At 42.5% G+C, this 20886-nt stretch overlaps 1 protein-coding gene across 2 annotated transcripts; it reads left to right on the top strand.

The window, feature by feature from the left end:
* The first annotated feature begins 21 nt into the window (after positions 1 to 21).
* Positions 22 to 15717, top strand: DRAM2 (DNA damage regulated autophagy modulator 2). 2 transcript variants are annotated; one of them, XM_026063766.1, is made up of 9 exons: positions 22 to 74; positions 3999 to 4087; positions 6314 to 6471; positions 7166 to 7233; positions 7813 to 7952; positions 10515 to 10692; positions 13635 to 13717; positions 14840 to 14932; positions 15373 to 15717. In XM_026063766.1, exons 3-9 carry the CDS (start codon positions 6341 to 6343, stop codon positions 15478 to 15480), a joined length of 801 nt encoding a protein of 266 aa, XP_025919551.1. In that variant the 5' UTR covers positions 22 to 74; positions 3999 to 4087; positions 6314 to 6340; the 3' UTR covers positions 15481 to 15717. The 2 variants fall into 2 exon arrangements, with proteins under 2 accessions (XP_025919551.1, XP_025919552.1); XM_026063767.1 differs by lacking the exon at positions 14840 to 14932.
* The last annotated feature ends 5169 nt before the right edge of the window (positions 15718 to 20886 follow it).

Genomic DNA, 20886 nt, shown 5'->3' with positions numbered 1-20886 from the left:
GGCGGCGGTGGCGCGCGACGGGGCGGGGCGGGGCCGGGGCGGGCCGCCATGGCGACGGCGCGGAAACGGCTGAGGTAAACGTCTGCCGGGGGCGGTGGCACGGCCCCTCCGCGACCCCGGGCACCTCTGTCACCCCTCAGGGACCTTCCGGGTGTCCCTGGACCTCCCCGGTCACCCTTCAGGGACCTTCCCGGTGTCCCCTGGCCTCCCGGTCACCCCCTCAGGGACCCTCCGGGTGTCCCTGGCTTCCCGGTCACCCCTCAGGGACCCTCTGGATGTTCCTGGCCTCCCGGTCACCCCCTCAGGGACCCTCCCCGTGTCTTTTGGCCTCCCGGTCACTCCCTCAGGGACCCTCCGGGTGTCCCTGGCTTCCCGGTCACCCCTCAGGGACCCTCCCGTATCCCCTGGCCTCTCGGTCACCCCTCAGGGACCCTCCGGGTGTCCCTAGACCTGCCGGTGGCCCTTGGCCTTCCCGGTCACCCCCTCAGGGACCCTCCGGATGTTCCTGGCCTCCCGGTCACCTCTCAGGGACCCTCCGGGTGTCCCTAGGCCTTCCAGTGGCCCTGGACCTCCCCGGCCACCCCTCAGGGACCCTCCCGGTGTCTTTTGGCCTCCCGGTCACCCCCTCAGAGACCCTCCTGGCGCCCCTTGGCCTCCCATTGACCGCCCACACGCATTCCATGTGCTTGACCTCCCCAGTCACCCCTCTGGGACACTCCCAGTGTCCCTTGACTTCCCTGGTCACCCCCCTCACTCTCAGTCACCCCTCAGGGACCCTCCCGGTGTCCTTTGGCCTCCTTGGTCACCCCTCAGGGACCTTCCAGGTCACAGAATCACAGAGCAATCGAGGTTCRGAAGGGACCTTTAGACATCATCTAGTTTTGTTCATCCAGTGTCCCTTAGCCTCCCCGTGACCCCCCCTGTCACCCTCCCCGCTGTCCAGTGACACCCTACAACTCTTAACAACACCCTGGCCACCCTYCCCAGTGTCCCCCTACACCCATAGCGACCCTCGGTGCCCCCGTGGCTCCTTATCACTCCCATTGAGCCCCCTGCCTCTTCTCTCATCTCACCCCATTACCTTCCCACACCCAGGCCCCTGCCCCCAGGCCTCTCCCTTGCGCCTCCATTTCCCCCTCYGTTCCTTGCTCCTTCCTGCCCAGCCCCTCTCTTAAACCTTTCCTCTGTCCTCCCTTGCCCTCTCYCTCCTTCCCTCTCTCCCACTGCTCTGAGCCGCCCCCAGCACAACAGGCACCTRCACAGTCTCCGTGACCTTGCAGCAGCTTTGATCCCCTGCTGTAATATGGCAAACTCTCTCCTTGCTCTGCTTCTAGATACTCACGTATTTTTAGCTACTCTTTGCTGATTAGACAGGTCAGAGTGACAGGTAGCATGCGTTCATCCTGGGCACTGAGCTCCTCAGTCRGTTGTAGCAACAGGGCAGTATCACTGTGTGTTGCATTTCTAAAAGCAGGCATTGGTACACTCTTACATCATGGTATCTTGTGCCTGGCTCTGTTTGGTTTGGCACYGTACCATTCTGGGTAGCAGGGGGTTAGCAAGGTGATAAAAAGCCTCATTTCACCTCTCTGGAAGCTGATCYTCATATCCAAAAAATTTAATACCATCTGTCTTAAACTTTTTTTGGTGTCAGTACCATGAAAGACTCAAAAGGAATTGCTTGTCATTAATGACATTTCCTACTTTCTTACTTTTAGTCCTTTGAGGATTAGCAACCTTTAACCGTTGTTATCAGTTTGACCCTGACAGTAAGTTAYGCAAATGAGTATGTTCAGTCTCTTTATGACTCATCCCCATCCAACCTTTGTGCTCACTTAGGAATGCATGCRGCAAATTAATTTGTCTTATTCCTTCAACAGTGTCTGTTGGATTATTTTGCTGGAGAAAAACYGAGTGTCCCTTAGTATGGTTTTATCTCTGCCTGTCTTCCTGAGAAAGCAGGAAAGAGGCAGGTTGAGGCAACCTTTTCTATTGTTCATCTGGGCATTGACATTTAGAAACCTTTTGCTTACATCTTCTGTAGTTTCTATTCCTCGTACTCAAGCATGTGCAGAATGCTGCTAAACACTTCTGCATTTAAAGAAAAACCTCAAAGATGGTTAAAATCTTTGCTTTTGAAGCACTTCCTTGACTTGCTCTTGATAATGATTTGATAATGTCTATCTCACAAGAAAGATCTGTGGAAATTAATCTGTGGTTTCAAAACTCCTGAGGACACAAAAATATCTACAGATCAGGATAAGTGTTTAAGAAAATGTTTACTTATATTGAAAAGAGAGGCCAGCCATTGCTATTACATAATCAGTTGGCAAAGCACCTTGTGAAAAAACAAGGAGGCTGAGTATGTTTTGTTTTACTTTTTACTGCCGAAAACAATAGGACAGGATGAGGCATTAATAATAATTGTATCTGAGGACTGTCCAGCTGGCAAGCTGCAAGACAGTTCCATCCTGCCTCCAAATGATTTCAGAGGCTTTTTTATGTGCTTGTGCTTGCCCAGACACTCCGCCTTCAGAGCCCCCTGAGTTGGCAGTGAGATGACTTACCCACAGAAGTGGAAAGTTTGGACAGCCTCAGGTAGACAGCGCCATAAATGTATGCAGCACTTTGCATAGGACAAAGAGTGTTCTTGCTTATTCCTGCTTCCTGTATATACACTCTGCCTATATAATGCATGAAAAAGGACTCAATTACACTTTACACTCAAATTTTAAAAGGCAAGGAAGATGAAAGGAGATTAGAATAATTCAGGGAAGAACTTGGCACAGCTGAGAGAGAGCATTTGGTGAACAAAATTTAGGAAACAGTTTCAAGCATAAGGAGAGTTTGTCTGGGGTGTATGAATCCAAAAGTAAGAGAGGACAGGAGCTGTAATTTTCCGGCTGGGCACAAACCAGCTCTAATCGCCATGCCGTTTGAATGTACCAGCCTGCAGCTATACTCACGTTAAAAAGTTGTGCCTCACCAAAGCACTCAGATTGCAATTGAAGCTACCACACTGCTATTTACACCTGACCACATGAAAATGCTCATAATTTGTTTGTAGATCATAGGTTTTGGCTGAGTAACAGGATAGCTTGTAGAGAGATGCTGAATCTTAATTGACTGAGGGCTTGTCTGCAGCAGGGCTCGCTCTAGAATAGACGCTGCTCATCAACTGCCTGTGCGGACATATTTATCAAGTAATAAGAGTGATTTCCCGGTGGGCAGTTGGGAATAGCTGTTCTGCTTGACTAACCTCACCTTAGTCCAGATTAGTTTATCTGCATATGCATGCAAATACTCCAGGAGATGGAGAATCTGCTTCGTCTGCGAGCCTATCCCCAGCATAGCGTCAGTCCCGTTGCATCTGCATGGCAGTGGTACCCTAGAGCTGCATCTGCCCARCACCCAGACATTGCAAACATCTCTGCAAGCTTATAAATGTCACCAGCCATCAGGAATGCAGCACAGTGTCTCATCTCTCATGAAGTCTCTGTTGTATGAAAGTGGCAGTCGCTCATGTGAAAGGGAGACAGGAGTTGTGGGACTGTGATTAAATTCAAGTTGCATTCTAGTGTGCTTCAGCACCCATCCTGCCACATATTTAGTGTGGCACTAGCATCACGTTGGGTGAAAGTGATCATCATGGGCACTGGTTTTAATTGTATTAAAACAGTTGCATTTCATTTTTTCTTGTATGCTTCTCATTTCAAGTTAAGTCTGTAGGTATAGACAAGTCCTCTGGATCTGAAAGTCTTAAACACCTCTATTTTTCTGTTTTTCTGTCATACCACCATATATATTTAAGCAAAGACAGCATTTCATTTCTTAAACCACTTGGAACATAGGAACAGCCATTTTGAGACAAGACAAAGGTCCATCTAAACCAGTGTCCTGTCGGCGGCAATGGCTAATAGCAGATAAAGAACAAACAGTATAGAGTTAAAGGTATAGAAATACATCATGGCTTAATTATTTTCTTTCATATCTCAAAGATGTAGAAAAGAAATGAAGGGAGTGGGGAACTTCACCAGAAAGATGACTTTGGATTCCCCTTGAGGTGACATTTCTCTTCGATTCTCAGGTATGTGGCATATTGTTATGCTTTTTTTTCAGGCAAAAGTATATTAGTTAAGAAAAGCTAAGACACCCCAACCTTTAAAATGTTAAAGGAAAAATAAAATGTAAGTATCAGACTGACCCCTAGGAGCTTTGAGTTACATTCTCATGGATATATATCTGTAATGGATAATGCTAGGCAAAATATGTATTTCTCTTTCATACAGATTCCCAGTTTACTCATACAAGAGATGTGATTGTGAAGTTAAGTTCATTATTATTTTTACTGCGTTACAATCTTAAAATGAAAGTCCACATTAAAGGGCAAATGTTATGTTATGCATACCTTAAAAATTAAATCTTAAAGGTCAGAAATTAAGCAACTTTAATTCAATCATTTTTTTCTTATTCACTCTATCTCCTGTTAAATACCTTTACCTGCTACCTAACATCTTTCTTACAAGCAGCTGAACCTTTAACTTTACAAAGATATAATCTGTATATTCTTTTCTAGAGTTATTAGTAACAGAGCTGGCTTTCGTCACATTGCAGGGTCATTCCAGAGCTCGTCTGTTATTGTTAGAACCCCTAAAATTCTAGACTAGGAGGAGCGCAAGCACCCGAGTGAATGACCGGTTTCTGGTAAATGAGCAAGGGGTACTGACTGTTAGGCATTATGTGGTGAACCTACCAAATTGGCCTTCTGCAAGCTCCCCATGACACGCACCCTGGGAGAGGTCAGCAAGATGATGTGCTATGGAAAGACAAATGTCTGCTGGTGACCAAATAATCTGCAGTGTGCGGTTGGTCCATATCAGAAGAGCACTGAGGTCTCCAGAGCGAGATGCAAAGATGTGATCGGTTTTGATCTGTTGCCGGATTCACCCACTTTTGTTTTAAATTCTTTTCTCTTCCTGTGAGACTCCCGAGTCTTCACGCTTCCTATGTCTTTTTTGCTTTTCTCTTTCTCCTTCCTTTCAGTCCCTCGTTCACACTGTAAGCAATAGCAGCCTCAGATCCTCTCAGTACTGCGCTCATTCCTATTTTCTCTCCAAGCAGAATTTTGCTTTTCTCACACATTGTTGTTTGAGCTTTGTCTGGATGCCCTTGGATCTATCCTCTCTACTGCTCATTCTTCCTCTCTTCTTTTCCCTGTTTCATGTTCCATTCGGTCTCCAGTTTCACCATGCTTAAACACTTTCTGCACCCTTTTCTCACCAGGGAGAACTAAAGGGAATTCCATCAGAAGAATATCATTTTGTGGGTAAAACACAGGCCCAAGCATAGAAATCAGGACAAATAAATTCTGCCGAACTTTGTATTTCAAGCCAATAGAAAATTGCACCCCTCCAGCAACAAGAGTACAGAGGAGCCACAGTTCTTTCTATATCATCATGTCAGAGTGACACAGTTACATGTTATTGCTCAGACAGAACCAGATGTAGAGGCACAGATTTGCTGTCAGGCCGGGACTTAAAAAAAACTGGGTAGCATATGAACATTGAGTTAGCTGTTTAACTCCATTGTAAATTAAATTTCTCCCATCTGTAAAAGCATGGTAGCTGCTGTCCACCGGGAATAGGTAGTCCTTGACTTTGAAAGTGTGGCTGGTAGCAGCCAGCTTTTGCTTATAGATATGCGAGCTTATTTGAATAACACTTATAACAGATGTTTAGTTGCACAGTATGACAGGTCCTAGATGAGTGCAAATATTAATGTAATTTTAGGTCTTTTTTTCCCCATGTCTGCCCAGTTGGTTGTTAATGGAAGTTAGATGCTCTGCAACAGCCACTATCAATTAAACTGTCACTATTGGAGCATATTCTCTATTAGCGTTTCCTTTTCTGTCAGCCTCACTAATTTTAACATGGTGTTACGACACCAGGTTAAGAAGAAAATGGAGTCAATTATTCACAGTGACCCACTTGACCTTCTTCTGGCAGCAACAAGTGGTGAGACGCGCAGTAAAGTGACACTATTGTTTTTTTTCTAATGATCTAAGAGTTTCAGGACAAACATTTCCAGATGTGATTTCTGCTTATTTATGATTGCTTCTGTGCTGTGAAATCAAGTGGTTACTTCAGGTTTGGAGGACAGGACTGAGAGCAACATCAAATCCATTTCATCCCAGCATAGCCTTTGTAGTGAAGAGTCATCCTTGACCACTGCAGACTGTGAATAGACAGCTTGCCTCAAGAAAAGCAAAAATTTTGAGATACGTCTTAGTAAACTTATGTATTTGATTCTTCAGTGTTTGGAGTTAGAAGACAAGACTGAAATGTGGTGGTTTCAGCAAGGCCTCTCTTTCTTGCCTGTGGCTTTGGTTGTGTGGTCAGCTGCATCTTTTATATTTTCTTACATTACTGCAATCATCCTACACCATGTCGACCCTTTCGTACCCTACATCAGGTCAGTAAAGTTCATACAATTGCACTGTTAACTGTATCTAACTATTGAGTTGCCCTCCCACTCCTGCCAATTCTTCTCCCACTCCAAGCTTTAAACAACAGGGTTTTTTTAATTAAAATTATATACATTTAATTATAAATAACTAGTAAGTCTATTTAAAGCTACCTATTTTTGCACAAATGTTTAACCTTTAAGTTGTTGTGGCTCTGTGAACGCATCCTTAAAATGATGGTGAATGAGAAAATTGGGGGTGCATCTCCAGCCCTCTGTTTTGAATAAAGCTTCTTGCTGTCACCAAGTTTGGTTTCATCAGTAAATCTATACTGTAATCTACATTCCTGACTGGATAGCAATAAGGCTGCACATATGACCTTAATTTTGACCTTTCACTTTTACAAGTTCTTCATTTTCCAATCTTATTACTCTTTATTCACCTTTTATATGGAATTAAGATAAATATAAAAGGAATAGCTATACCAAGTATGTTCATTCCTTGTTCTAAGAATAGCATGTCCTTACCATGCTTATTCCTACAGCTCTGGAAACTAGCACAGTATAGCTTAATGAAAAATTCAGTGAAAAATAGCTGGGAGGGTTTTGCAAACCTATTTCTTATGGTTTCTTTGTAGCCTGAAATAAAGGTGTGTTGCAAGTATTTTTAGTATAGATGGAGATCACTATTTTTTTCTTCCAGTGATACAGGGACAATACCTCCTGAAAGATGCTTATTTGGGATCATGCTAAATATTTCAGCTTTCATGGGTGAGTATAGAAAGTTGTCCTTGGAGAACTATAAGCAATTCTGGAATGCACACTATTTTAAACAAATGCACACTATTTTAAACAATTTCCATATTCAGATCATTAAACAGCCCATAATTCTCAGTCAAAAGGTAAATTCTGAGGAATCAATCTTAATACTCTTAAGTAATTGAGAGGAAAGCGTTTTGCAGGGATGTTATCCACAAAGCCAGCATGACAATTCCAGATTCCAGAAGGCCAAAAATGCATTCAAAAGAAACCCTGACTGGTAAGAGAAATAGAAATGCAAGTTTAAGGCAATCAATCCACTTTAATTGTGCTGTAATTATAGGGGGGACAGGGGGAACAACCTAGTAGGTCTTCCAAATGAAAGAGATCAGAAAATCTAGCAAGTCAATGTGTTTATTATYATACTATTTCAGTTTTGACTTCCAAGTTCTCAACTTTCTGTTTCAGGGCGCAATAACATAGCTTTTGTATTTTAAATAATTGCCTTTGTCACTCAGCATCTTTCCAGTTAAAAAGGACAGTCTGCTTGTCAGCTTAAGATCTTACTGCTTTCGGGTTCTTCATTCATAGGTATGGCTACCATGTATGTCCGTTATAAACAAGTTCATGCTCTGAATCCAGAAAAATCCAAGATCACCAAGCTTAATAAGATTGGCCTTACACTAGGACTGATGAGCTGTTTTGGACTTTGCATTATTGCAAATTTCCAGGTTTGTGCTTTGCTTGCAGTTTTCTGAAGCTGTCCAGAATTCTATTTGTTTACCGAGTTATCTGATAAAATATGGGGGGTTGGCTCGAAGCAAAACTTTTTGGGGGAAACCTGTTTTTTTGTCAGATTCCCTACAGAAAACTGTTAGAAATTTGAAGTTTCAGTATCGAATTTCTTACATATTTCTTATTTGCTTTATCCACTGGGACTTGTCAGCAGCCATTCATGAAGTTCCAAAACATTATAGAAGAGTTTTCCAGAAAGCAAACATCTTCAGTCTCCTTCTCATAGAACATTTGAAAGTTTTAGTTCCAGATTAAAAGACCACAAATAAAGTATATTGTATTTTGATTCAGGAGAATCAAATGTCAAATATTAGAAAATTTTTATAACCAGAAATAACWCCAACAAAAACAGCTGACCCCACAAAAAGTCTAGCTCTAAAAAATCTAGCCTCTTCAGTGTATTTTCCTTCAAAACCTGCCCAATTCTTGAAAATACTGCAATCTCAGTCAGCTTTTGAAATTCTGCCTCCCAGTATCTCCATTTTTTTATTTTTCTCTACAATACCTCTTTTGTTTGTTTTTCCAAAACCTGATACTCTCAAGTATTCACACCATCAGCAGAGCCTCACTGGCTGTTACACGCAAGAAAGTTGTGCAGTTACCAGCCTTGTCGTACTAATTATCAGCTGGATTTTTTCAGGATTTGGGGATTTTTGTCTGTGGTGGTACCTTCGGCCACTAGAGGCTGCAGTGGCACCTGCTTAGTCTCCTGCTGGATCAGGGCCAGGATTAGAAGCAGAGAGCAGCAAGGAAAGCTCTACCTTCCTCACTTCCCTTTTCCCAATAGCACAGGTCTCCATTGCTTCAACACCCCATCTTAGGAAGCTCAGCACATTGATCTTTGCATTTCTTGGAGACTTCAATCAGTTTGCTTTTCTACAGCCCTAGCTGTAGCCGGGGTCACAGAGTCTCCTCTACCAAGTAAGAGGGCCCAAATTGTGTTCTGCTCCATGATTTGCCTCCACCACTGATCAGAAGAGGGTATGTCTACTTTTTATAGATTTCCAGATAATCAAAATATAGGTTAATTTTTTAACCAGTTTGTATGACATTTAATCTTGAGCAACACAAAAGTTGCTAGTGATGCGCTAGCATATGTGAGTGGTGCTCGAGCTCTGTTGGGAGCCATCCCAGAGGCAAAAGGAGCTAAAAATCCCTGAAGTCCACTAGATACTGAAGACAACCAAAACGTGAAAGAACATGTGTGAAGATGAACATGGAGGGCATAACCATCAAGCAGAGAGCTCCAAACAATTCTCACTGGCTGGGAGTAAAAGCAATGGCACAGGGCTCATACTCACAAGGATTTTGATTTATGCTGTTGAACCAGTGCAACTGCTCTAGTCTAGCTATGGCTGTTAATTTCCCTTTCATACAGGACGAAGACTTCTCTCTGTTGAAGCCTAATCACTGAACAGTGCGTGCTTTCAGAGCACACACCTTTGGCTATTAACTGGCAGCATAAATACAATTTAAATTTCCATCTTTGTTGTACTGCTGTGGATACACCTTAAAATGCATTTGCGCTCTCTAAGGTTCACATTCAGATTGTGAAGAAAACATGACTCTGATTCCTGATGTTAGTAGTTACTTGGTAAAATACCAAGATAATCTCATGCTTTAGGGCATAAAATGATCATCTGCAGGACTGGGAGTACAGTGAAGCTGCCAGGCTTTGTATTGCACGATTGGCAAGATGCACTTAATTTTCTGCCTTTGGGTACTGTGCCCAGTCAGTGATTAGAGGAACAGACAGAACGCACTCTTAATTTTTGATGGCGGAGATTGTGAGTTTGGTTGTTTTTGCTGGAATCATTTCTAGTTTTAAGGATTTTTACTACTTGACATTTGACTCTCCTAAAGTGTTGGTTTATTTATTTTTTAAATTTGAAAAGTATTACTTTCTGATTCAACCTTGTTCTCTCTGAGTATTCAAAGATATTAGTTTGACAAACAAAGCATATTCAAATTCGAGCAATTCAGAAAAGGACTAAACCCAACTATTTCATTTTTCACATCATTTTGGGGACTAGATTGTGTGTTGTGTTTATCTTGTATTATGTTATCCTTCATAAACATTCAAATTTTTGAGACAGAAAAGCTCAACAGATAGCCTGTCATAATGCTTCTTACCTGCCCAACTGCAGGGATTCCTTCATCGAATTTCTGTGTTACCATCCATTTTTCTTTGAATACAGCTAATGAGAGCAGCTTTTATAAATTCCTGTGGTTAAGATACTACTGTGATCTGTAACTTAGCCACAAGAACTTACCAAAAGCAACAATATAGAGGGCTGGTAGGTGCTGGCTTCTAGCTCACTCTATGTGGCATTTCCAAGAAAATATCTTCAGTACTGACATGTTTCAAAACTGCTTAGCTTCAGATGCAAGAAGATAATTGAGTGGGTAGAGTCCCAAGCAAAGGTTTACAAAATAGAAGTGTTGTCTGAGTTTAAAATTAAAACAGGTTATGTATTAGTAATACTTTCTTTCTCTAGAAATGTATTCTATACTACATACATGTGATTGGAGCCTGCCTGACATTTGGAGTAGGGGCTGTTTATATGCTGGTTCAGACCGTCCTATCCTACCTGATGCAGCCAGAAGTTCACAGCAAAGACATCTTTTGGATCCGACTGACAGTGTTACTGTGGTGTAGTTCAAGCATTGTAAGCAGTATCCTTTGCTCTGAAGTGTGACCATAGAATAGAGCAACTTCTACACACAATAATATTTGCAAATAAGTTAGTTTAACCTGCCAGTATGAAAAAAATATGCCACGGATGGCCTGCCATCTTTAGATACACAGCTTGTATTATACTATGTAGTCATATTCTGTGTTGCAACCTGGGAACTTTAGCATAAAGGGAATCATCAGGTTAAACCCACTAGTGTGTCACTGGCTAGTAAAAGACGAGGGATGGTTAACCCTTCTCCTCTCCCCTCTCCATGCACACAAGGGAGTGAAAAGGACAAAATAAAAATTTATTGCAAGGAGTCTTGACCGCAGATTATTGAAGATGGGGAGAAGGAAGTGTACTTGAGACAGGTGGGTTTAGTGGAAAAGAGAAAAGAAGAGAAAATACCACTAACCTATCAGCGCGCATTAGTGATGCACTGTGCCAGATGGCTTCCRGAGGAGCTTTAAAGTGCTAGCATTTATCTGTAACGCCTTTGATGGCCTCAAGCCTGCTTGGGAGAAGATTCTGGAGCGTTCTGCCAAGGTTGAGTCAGAATTGGAATTTGACCTCTGATCTCTTCCCTGCCCATCCTGTAGTTCAACAGACAAGAAATTTCTGGCAGGCATTCCCTACAACCTTCCCTTGACTCTGGAATCCATCATCTCCCGTAATTTTCATTTCTCAAGTGCTGGAAGCAGCTGCAGGTTTTAAAGAAATGTGGGCAAACCCTCCCAGAAAGAGGAGCCTTCTTCTGTCCAGAGTCATTTAATATCAGGAAACTGAACCACAGCAGTACCTCTGTTAAACACTGTATTTTGAAAATTATGACTCAGGTTCATGTCAAACAGGACTCAAACTTAAGGATTGGAATTTACATTCCAAAGGCATGAGTCCAAAATCATCACTAGATGCTGTCTTTCCGCAATTGAATCAAGGCCACCTATTTAATCCCCACCAATTCCACTTATTTCTAGGCTGACAGCCAAAACCAACACTAAACCACACACCCAGTTTCCCATTGGCAGAGAGTCTAGCTGATCACTGAGCTCCCATTTCTGCTACTACAAGATTATATAATCTGTTCCAGTCAGACAAGAAGTGATAGTCTGGGCATTGGCAGTTAGGCATAAAGAAGAGAGAAGGATCCTTATCTACTGAGGAGTCTTGATACAGAATAAGAAGTCATCTGCATGACTTCAGAGAATTTCAGTCTGCAGTAGAAATATCATGTCCGGTCCTTGAAACATCGAAGAGCCAGTTGATAGTCCTAACTCAAGGACTGTTTAGTCCAGTGGGGAATTTCAGTACTGAAGACAATTGTGGGTAACAAGGAGTTAGCTGCAGAATTACATGGTAGCATGAAATAAAGTTGTGATGTTGTATAGTTCTCCTTTTTCCAAACAGATTACAGCCTGCATCAAGTTGGCCATTTTGGATGCTAGAGGAGAACACATTTTTCAGCTTTGAACAATTAGGAGCCAAACACAATAGGAGAAGACTTTAAAATGGAACAATATGAACTAGATGAAAGTTAAGAGCCTTTTACAGATGTCAAAAAGAAAGCCACAAGCCCAAAGTCTGTAGAGTTTTCAAACCAGTGTGGTCTAACCAAAATTAGAAGGAAGCGGAGACAGCTGTAAAAATGGAAGGAAAGGGTAGTTGTCAGAGTATTTTCTACATTAGCAGCTCTAGATGTATTAAGGAAAGAAAATAAGAGGGAGAAATCTATGGCCATGGGTGAAATGGTTGTATCTGGTACTGGAGGACAGAAGGAATCTTAAGAATTGCTGACGCACTGCTGGACTGAAACAGCAGAATTTACAACACAGGAAGAGCAAAGCAGTTTGTTACCTGTTCTGTAAGCAGGCAGAGGGTGGGAGCYAGATATTTTTGTATCTGGATGATTAAATTCTTTCACTAGTACCTCAGGCAGGTAACACACAACTACTAAAACTGGACATTTTAATTAGCAGAACTGGGTATCTTGCATTCAGTGTTCAAATCACTAACCAAAGAGCTCCCTGGATCATTCACATCAAAATTTTAATAAGCTTTGGAAGTCTGCGTGCTCAAAGGCATAAACATGCCAGCAAGTTCAGCCTTGTTCACCACCAAAGTTAATCTCGGACATCAGGAGGCTCTTGATGTTTAATCCCATTAAGGATTGAGGAAGTTAATTAAGATATAAATTTCATTTATAAAGGCAGTAGTATTTGATGTGGTGTATCTTCACCTCTGTAAGGTGTTGAAAATGCAGCTTCTTACTAACTCAGAGTAGCCTGCTGATTTTGTATTTTCCTACATGCGGAAACTCCTCAGATCTCCAAGCAAATAAGGAATCATTGTTATGTGTTTGTTTGGTTTTTATTTGGCTGCTGTACCAAACCAGTTATCAAACCCGAGTGGACTAAAAGGGAAACAGGAAGGTTAATAGCCCTATATTTGGCACTATTTCAAAGGATACGGAATGCCAGAGCATAATCCACACATCAAGAATTCAAGATGGTTGAGAAGTTGAAAAGCAATCGGAGAAAGAGGTGCAGACACTATTAAACTGGAAAAATATCACTTAAAAAAATTCAAGGTGCATAATATGGTTCACATTTGATCATAGTCTAAATGCTTTCATAAGGACTTATATTTGATCAAGGAGGTATAACAAGATCTAGCATCCAGAATACAAAGATTGATTTTAGATTAGAATTAATTTTTTACTGTGACAGTAATTGACTGTTGGAACAACCTACAGGTTGAAGGGAATGATGTGAAACAGTCTGCTTCACATCACCATTACTATTCATTACGGTCAGGAGGCCTTGGGAAAAAAACGCCCAGAAATCTGCATGCAGCCTCAGGCTGAAACAATCCAGAGCTGAGTTTGATACTTCTATGTTGCTAATGCTTGTCTTGAATCTTCCTTAACATATTCCTTTACAGTGTTTATTTCCTCCGTTATTTTATATAGTGGCCTGTATGGAACTAATTTAGTGCAAAAGTTGCACTGGGATCCACAGGAGAAAGTAAGTGATTTTGAGTGGAGAAAATAAAGCAAATTCATGGGAGTAGCTCCATGCCGAGCACTGTAAAACATGTTCATTAGATGAAGTTTAATACAGCCTAACCTAACACTCAGTAAGCTAAGGCTCCTAACCACACTGTGCAGATTTGCTTGCCTTTTGGGGTCCTCCAGTGAAGGAACATGTACATTATTTGCAAGGTCAGTGACAAATGCATCTGGGAATTTACTGCTGTTGCAGATAGCTCTGTGCTTTCAGTACTTTGCATGGGACAGGACCAGTGAGCTTTACCAGTTGAGCCAGTATGTAACTACAGCCTGAAGCTAAACAATTGCAGCTTTTAGCATTATTTTAAATTAAGCTCATGGGCATTAACTGAACTGCCTCAACTTGTTGTCAAGATACTGGTCTGTCTGGTCAGAGATTCACGGTCAGTGTTATAACTGTAAATTATGAATTGTATGTGCTAGCTGGTTGCAGGAGTGCCTGACTGCTGTTAGATGGGTGTCTGGTGGAGTTAGGAGGAGAAAAAGGTCAAAGGATACAAACAATATAGCTGCTTTTGAAGTGATAAGTACCAGTATCCCACAGTGGTGGGATCCCAAGTGGAGCAGAAGAAGGGGGGGCAGGGTACACACTTCTTGACAGCTCTGCCTACCTCCCTGGCCTTCCCCCTTCTCTCCAGCCACTGCTGGAGGGGTGGGCATTTACTGGAGAAAATACTCTCCAGGCTGAGTTGAGAGTTCTCCCACTTCTTTGAAGTGCAAGGGGCTTCCCAGAAGTCTGCTCACTTCCAAGGGAGCACCTCAATCTTTTTAGGAAGATAGTACTCCTGTAAAGCAGTTCTGTTACTGGCCACGTCAAGCTTTTTATGGCACTTCACTTACAGCCACTTGAGATTCAGTTCTGGGCAAGGGTGATCCCAGCTGTGCAGAGCCATGTTTTCCTGGTCATTCTCACTCCAAATTCAGTACTTCACTCTTAAAGACTGCAGATAGTCCAGAGAATTTACTTTTCCACAGGGAATAGTTGTGAATGCAAGATGTCATCAGAGCACACCTATTTGTGCCATTGCAGGCTCAAGAGTAGCTTCTCACACTGATTTTTCTCCCTTCTTTTATACAGGGCTACACAGCTCACATCATCAGTACTGTCTCAGAGTGGTCATTAGCATTCTCCTTTCTCAGCTTTTTTCTCACCTATATCCGTGACTTTCAGGTAAAATGAAGTTGCATTAAACATCGCTTTACCAAACTCTAAATAACCCGATATTATGCAAGATGGGCTGTGTTTACCAGCTTCTAAACTAAACAGTATATATCCCTGTCGTCAGCACTGGAAGACCTGTAGCATGAACATCATTAAATACAGTCCTTTCTTCCTCAGTAGGATCTGCTCCTAGTGTGTTAACAGCAGTGAATAACACAGTCACCTCCTTCCTGAAATTCAAGCTCTGTATCACAGTCACAGGGGAAGTTTGCCATCAAATGGCATGGCAAGTTATGGAGTCACTCTAGGAAAACAGCTTGGTAATCAGGTTAATAGTTCTGGAACTGGTCTGCATTTCAGGGTATTTGGTTTGACTGTAGAAACTGTTTGTCCATGCTGAAGAACTGACAAATGTCTAAGTTGCATTTGCTTTTCTTTTTCTGATATAGAAAATCTCCTTGCGTGCAGTCGTTAGCCTTCATGGACAAACCCTTTATAACACACCGCAGAGCTTTATGACTGACGAACAGACACTGCTGGTAGCAGGGAGTATCTAATGAAGAGAACATGTTCTCAACATAACTCAGGAATTTAGCAGCAATAACAGTGATATTTCTAAGCATTTATTTTGTATTAAAAAAATATGAAGTGATTGTATTCAACTTGACATAAATGGCTTTGCTATTAACCTACTACCCACTCAGCAATGCAAATGTTATCAGTATTTTAAACAAACCTGTAACATTTCAACACATGCAGATGTCATGGAAGAATTAAATGAAGGTTATTAAAAAGTTGTCTCCTCATCACTTCCCCCACACCCAATGGAGAAGCAGTACAGAATTTATCCCCCTCAATCCCTTGCCCTGTTCTCTCCAGTGTTTCTTAGGCCAAGGCCTTTTGGATATGTATAGCCCCCAAGTTCAGCCTAGAGCTGTTCTCCAACATCATCCTTCCCATGATTGTAGCACCCTTGTTTGGGTAGCTGGAGTTGACCCATGACACATACACTATGCCAGAGCTGAAGGTCTCTGCGAACAGCTGAAGGACACCAGAGCCAACTCCAGCCACCCATGAGGAAAGTCCTCTCTTTACACCACAATTTCCTCCAGAGAACAGGAGATGACAGGTAGTATTTGCTTGAGCAGCTCCCCTTCTTACTGCAAGGAGTCTTAGCAAAAGGGTGTGACTCCTTGCCATGCTCCAGCTCTGGTGTTTAGTACCTCCTGGAGAGGAATCACAAGGAGTGTCAGTGGAAACAGTGACCTGAACAGGCTGCTCCAGGATAAAACTGCTCTAATCCAAACCTGTTCTTCTTTCTCTTGCCCACCTGAAGTTGAGCTGAGGGACAGGTTTGTCCAAGAATTCACATGTAGAGCATCCCTACAGCTCAGGTCTAGGAAGATTCAGAGCATGTAGCACTCATCCTGCTCATTCAACTCATGTTCTAGAGGGAAGGGGGAAGAACCAGCTCCAGACTGAGCACAGAGCATGACATATGCCCTTGTAGCCTTGATGTCCCTAATACAGGCATATCTCAGAGATATTGCAGGTTCAGTTCCAGACTGCCACAATAAAGCGAATATTGCAATAAAGTGAGTCACACATTTTTTTGTTTCCCAGTGCATATAAAAGTTTGTTTACACTATACTGTAGTCTATTAAGTGTGCAATAATATTATGTCTAAAAAAATGTACATACCTTAATTTAAAAATACTTTATTACTAAAAAAATGCTAACCATCATCTGAGCCTTCAGCGAGTCATAATTTTTTTGCGGATGGAGGGTCTTACCTCGATGTTGATGGCTGCTGAAGGTTGGGGGGGGGGACCGTGGCAATTTCTTACAATAAGACAGCAATGAATTTTGCCGCATCGATTGATTCTTCCTTTCACAAAGGATTTCTCTGTAGCATGCGATGCTGTTTGATAGCAATCTACCCACAATAGAACTTCCTTCAAAACTGGAGTCAATCCTCTCAAACCCTGCTGCTGCTTTATCAACTAAGTTCGTGATATTCTAAATCCTTTGTTGTCATTTCAGCAATGTTCACAGCATCTTCACCAGGAGTAGATTCCATCTCAAAAAACCACTTTCTTTGCTCATCCATGAGAAGCAACTCCTCATCCATTGAAGTTTTATCATGAGATTGCAGCAATTCAGTCACCTCTTCAGGCTCCACTTCTAGTTCTAGTTCTCTTGCTATTTCCACCACATCTGCAGTTACTTCCTCCACTGAAGTCTTGAACCTCTCAAAGTCATCCATGAGGGTTGGAATCAACTTCCAGACTCCTGTTAATGTTGATATTTTGACCTCCTCCCATGAATCATGAGTGTTCTTAATGGCATCTAGCATGGTGAATCCTTTCCAGAAGGTTTTCAGTTTACTTTGCCCAGATCCATCAGAGGAATCGCTATCTATGGCAGCTATAGCCTTACGAAATGTATCTCTTAAATAATAAGACTTGAAAGTCAAAATTCCTCCTTGATCTGTGGGCTGCAGAATGGATGTTGTGTTAGCAGGCATGAAAACAACATTAATCTCGTTGTACACCTCCATCAGAGCTCTTGGGTGACCAGGTGCATTGTCAATGAGCAGTAATATTTTGAAAGGAATCTTTTTTTCTGAGCAGTACGTCTTAACGGTGGGCTTACAATATTCAGTAAACCATGCTGTAAACACATGTGCTGTCATCCAGGCTTTGCTGTTCCATTTATAGAGCACAGGCAGAGTAGATTCAGCATAATTCTTAAGGGTCCTAGGATTTTCAGAATGGTAAATGAGCATTGGCTTCAACTTAAAGTCACCAGCTGCATTAGCCCCTAACAAGAGAGTCAGCCTGTCCTTTGAAGCCAGGCATTGACTTCTCTTCTCTAGCTATCAGAGTCCTAGATGGCATCTTCTTCCAATAGAAGGCTGTTTCGTCTACATTGAAAATCTGTTGTTTAGTGTAGCCACCTTCATCAATTCTCTTAGCTAGATCATCTGGATAACTTGCTGCAGCTTCTACATCAGCACTTGCTGCTTCACCTTGCACTTTTATGTTATGGAGATGGCTTCTTTCCTTAAACTTCATGAACCAACCTCTGCTAGCTTCAAACTTTTCTTCTGCAGCTTCCTCACCTCTCTCAGCCTTCATAGAATTGAAGAGAGTTCAGACCTTTCTCTGGATTGGGCTTTGGCTTAAGGGAATGTTGTGGTTGGTTTGATCTTCTGTCCAGACCACTAAAACTTTCTCCATGTCACTTTCTTATCATTCGTGCGTTCACTGGAGTAGCACTTTTAGTTTCCTTCAAGAACTTTTCCTTTACATTCACAACTTGGCAAACTGTTTGGCGCAAGAGGYGTAGCTTTCAGCCCATCTCAGCTTTCGACATGTCTTCCTCACTAAGCTCAATCATTTCTAGCTTTTGATTTAAAGTGAGAGACGTGCGACTCTTCCTTTCACTTGAACACTTAGAGGCCATTGTAGGGTTATTAATTGCCCTAATTTCCATATTGTTGTGTCTCAGGGAACAGGGAAGCCCAAGGAGAGGGAGAGAGATGGGGGAATGGCCGGTTGGTGGAGCAGTCAGAGCACACACAACATTTATCGATTAAGTTCGCCGTCTTATATGGGCGCAGTTCGTGGTGCCCCAAAACAATTACACTAGTAACATCAAAGATCACTGATCACGGATCACCATAACAGATATAATAATAATGAAAAAGTTTGAAATATTGCGAGAATTACCAAAATGTGACACAGAGACACAAAGTGAGCACATGCTGTTGGAAAAATGGTGCTGATAGCCTTGCTTGACACAGGGTTGCCACAAACCTTCAATTTGTAAAAAAAAAACAGTGTCTGCGAAGCGCAATAAAATGAGGTATGCCTATACTCCCACGAGGCAGTCACCAACCCATAAGCCATCTGCTCATTCCTCTTGCTGCTTCCAAAAGATGTCATACGTTGCGCTGCCAGCCCTGAAGCTGCTCTTGCAGCTCGTCAGTGTGCGCTCCAGATGTTGAGCTCCACAAAGCTTTCAGTACTAGATGCTCTATGTGCATCAGTGTTTATGCTGAGTTGTTTTCATAGGAACAATCTCCCACACCTGTACACTCCCACATCAAGCTCAAGCCAGAAGCCTCAAAACATACTTGATCCAATTCTACCAACGTAAAGGATTAATTATACCAATGTAAAGGATTAATTATTTGATTACACACAGACCTAGAGTACAAAAACAACAGCTGTCCTTAAGCCCTATTTAACAGCAAAGTTCAGATGGTTCACAGTGTGAAAACAAGTTTTGCAAGCAAAAAAAAAACCCCAAAACAAATTTATGAACTACCGAAGCCATTAGAGTAAGAAGACAAGCAGATATCATTAACATTAACTGAGTCTCAGGCACTCAGGGCTCCATAGCTTGGGGAAGGTTTCCACAAGTATCATGTATTAGTTGCTGATAAATCCCTAGGGATCAAGGGCCCCCTGAAGAGTTGCATATGTAGCTACATGCGCTCTAATGATGCAATATGTAAACCCTTATGGTAAGGTTAGTTATTACAACCTATAAAATATGAAACTTCAGCTAGCAGAAACCCCTTTTTCCATACCTTTATTTACTTCTCATTAAGCACAAGGTTTAACCAGGAGTTCATCACAACAGCCTCTTACTGCCCTGGGTCTGCAGAGACTTGACCCCTGCGAGAAAGGAGATGCCCTTTTCCTGATACTAGAGAAACAAAAGCCCAGTGATTTTGTTCAGCTTCTCAAAAAGACTCTAGTAGGGTTCTACCTGATCATAGGGCTCTTCTCCCCTTTCCCTTGGTGTCCAGCATTGCTTTCCCCTTGTCTCTGTTTGGTATCTCTCTCCCATGGAGTGCTATCAAACACAGACGCTAAGTGTTGGCCAACCTGACCAGAGGAGGTATATTTGCTCTGGAAAGCCCCAGCCCTCTTTGCAGTGACACTGCTCTGGTTGGTTGGTCACAACAGACCAGCACAGCTGGAAGCTCAGCAAACCCCAAGCCTCTAGCCTTGGGTAACATCCTATCAAGACCCCACTCCAGAGGGACACAACATTATTCTTCTAATACATCAAATATAAAGAGACCTTCTGAGTCCAAACTCTAGGAAGTGTTTTAGTTCCATTTAAAGCCAGAAGGAAAAGCAGCATACTCTTGAATTTGCAGATAAAAAACAAACAAACAAAAACATACACACAGAAGACCCCACAGACTCACCCAAACCACCTTCAGGTTTCCCCCTGCCAGCTCAGTACCACTTGCTGGGGTTCTTGCTTGTTTTCAGATCCACAGAAGTTCAACTTCAGATCATCACGCTCTTGTCAGGATCCAGTCCATCATTTAACAACTTCCTTAACACATGTTGAAAGAAAAACCTCTTCTTCCTCACTCACCCTTCATCAAAGCAATAGCTTTTGGTAGTGCCCCCAAACACCACTCTGGTTCCTTTATACTCCCAGCAAGCTGTTCCTGAGTCACATGCTCCCCTCACAGCATTGCCTCCTTCACCTCCCCCCTTCCATTCCCATCAGTCCAGAAGATCATTCTTCAGGGGCTGCTTAAGGCCCAGCTGCTCCAAGCACTGTGCTAAGCAATAGGCAATATTCTACCTCCTCTGCTGAGGGCCCTTGGTGGCACATCTCCCCACAGGAAGATGGCCATGCTAGTTCAGATGATGCTGGCTAGGGACAGAGGTTGAGAAAAAGGCCAAGAACTCAGATAGTCAAAGCAAGATTCTCCCAAATCTACTACCCTCCCTGCTACAGAACTTATATGGCCCTGAGGGCACTTACAGGCCTTCATTGTCCTGACCAGCCTCACCTGGGACCTCCTCCCACACCCTATGTCCATGGTGCCAGAGTTCCATTTAAGCTCAGGCCTGAGCACCCACTCCTAGCTTGAGCTATGTTGTAGGTGTACACTCAGACCTATCTCTAGCTTTGCTTTTTTT

This window comes from Apteryx rowi, unplaced genomic scaffold, assembly GCF_003343035.1.
Source record: "Apteryx rowi isolate R43461 unplaced genomic scaffold, aptRow1 scaffold_200, whole genome shotgun sequence".
In the NCBI taxonomy this organism is placed as follows: Eukaryota; Metazoa; Chordata; class Aves; order Apterygiformes; family Apterygidae; genus Apteryx; species Apteryx rowi.
The sequence above is the reverse complement of the archived record's forward strand: the minus strand, read 5'-3'. Positions and strand labels throughout refer to the sequence as shown.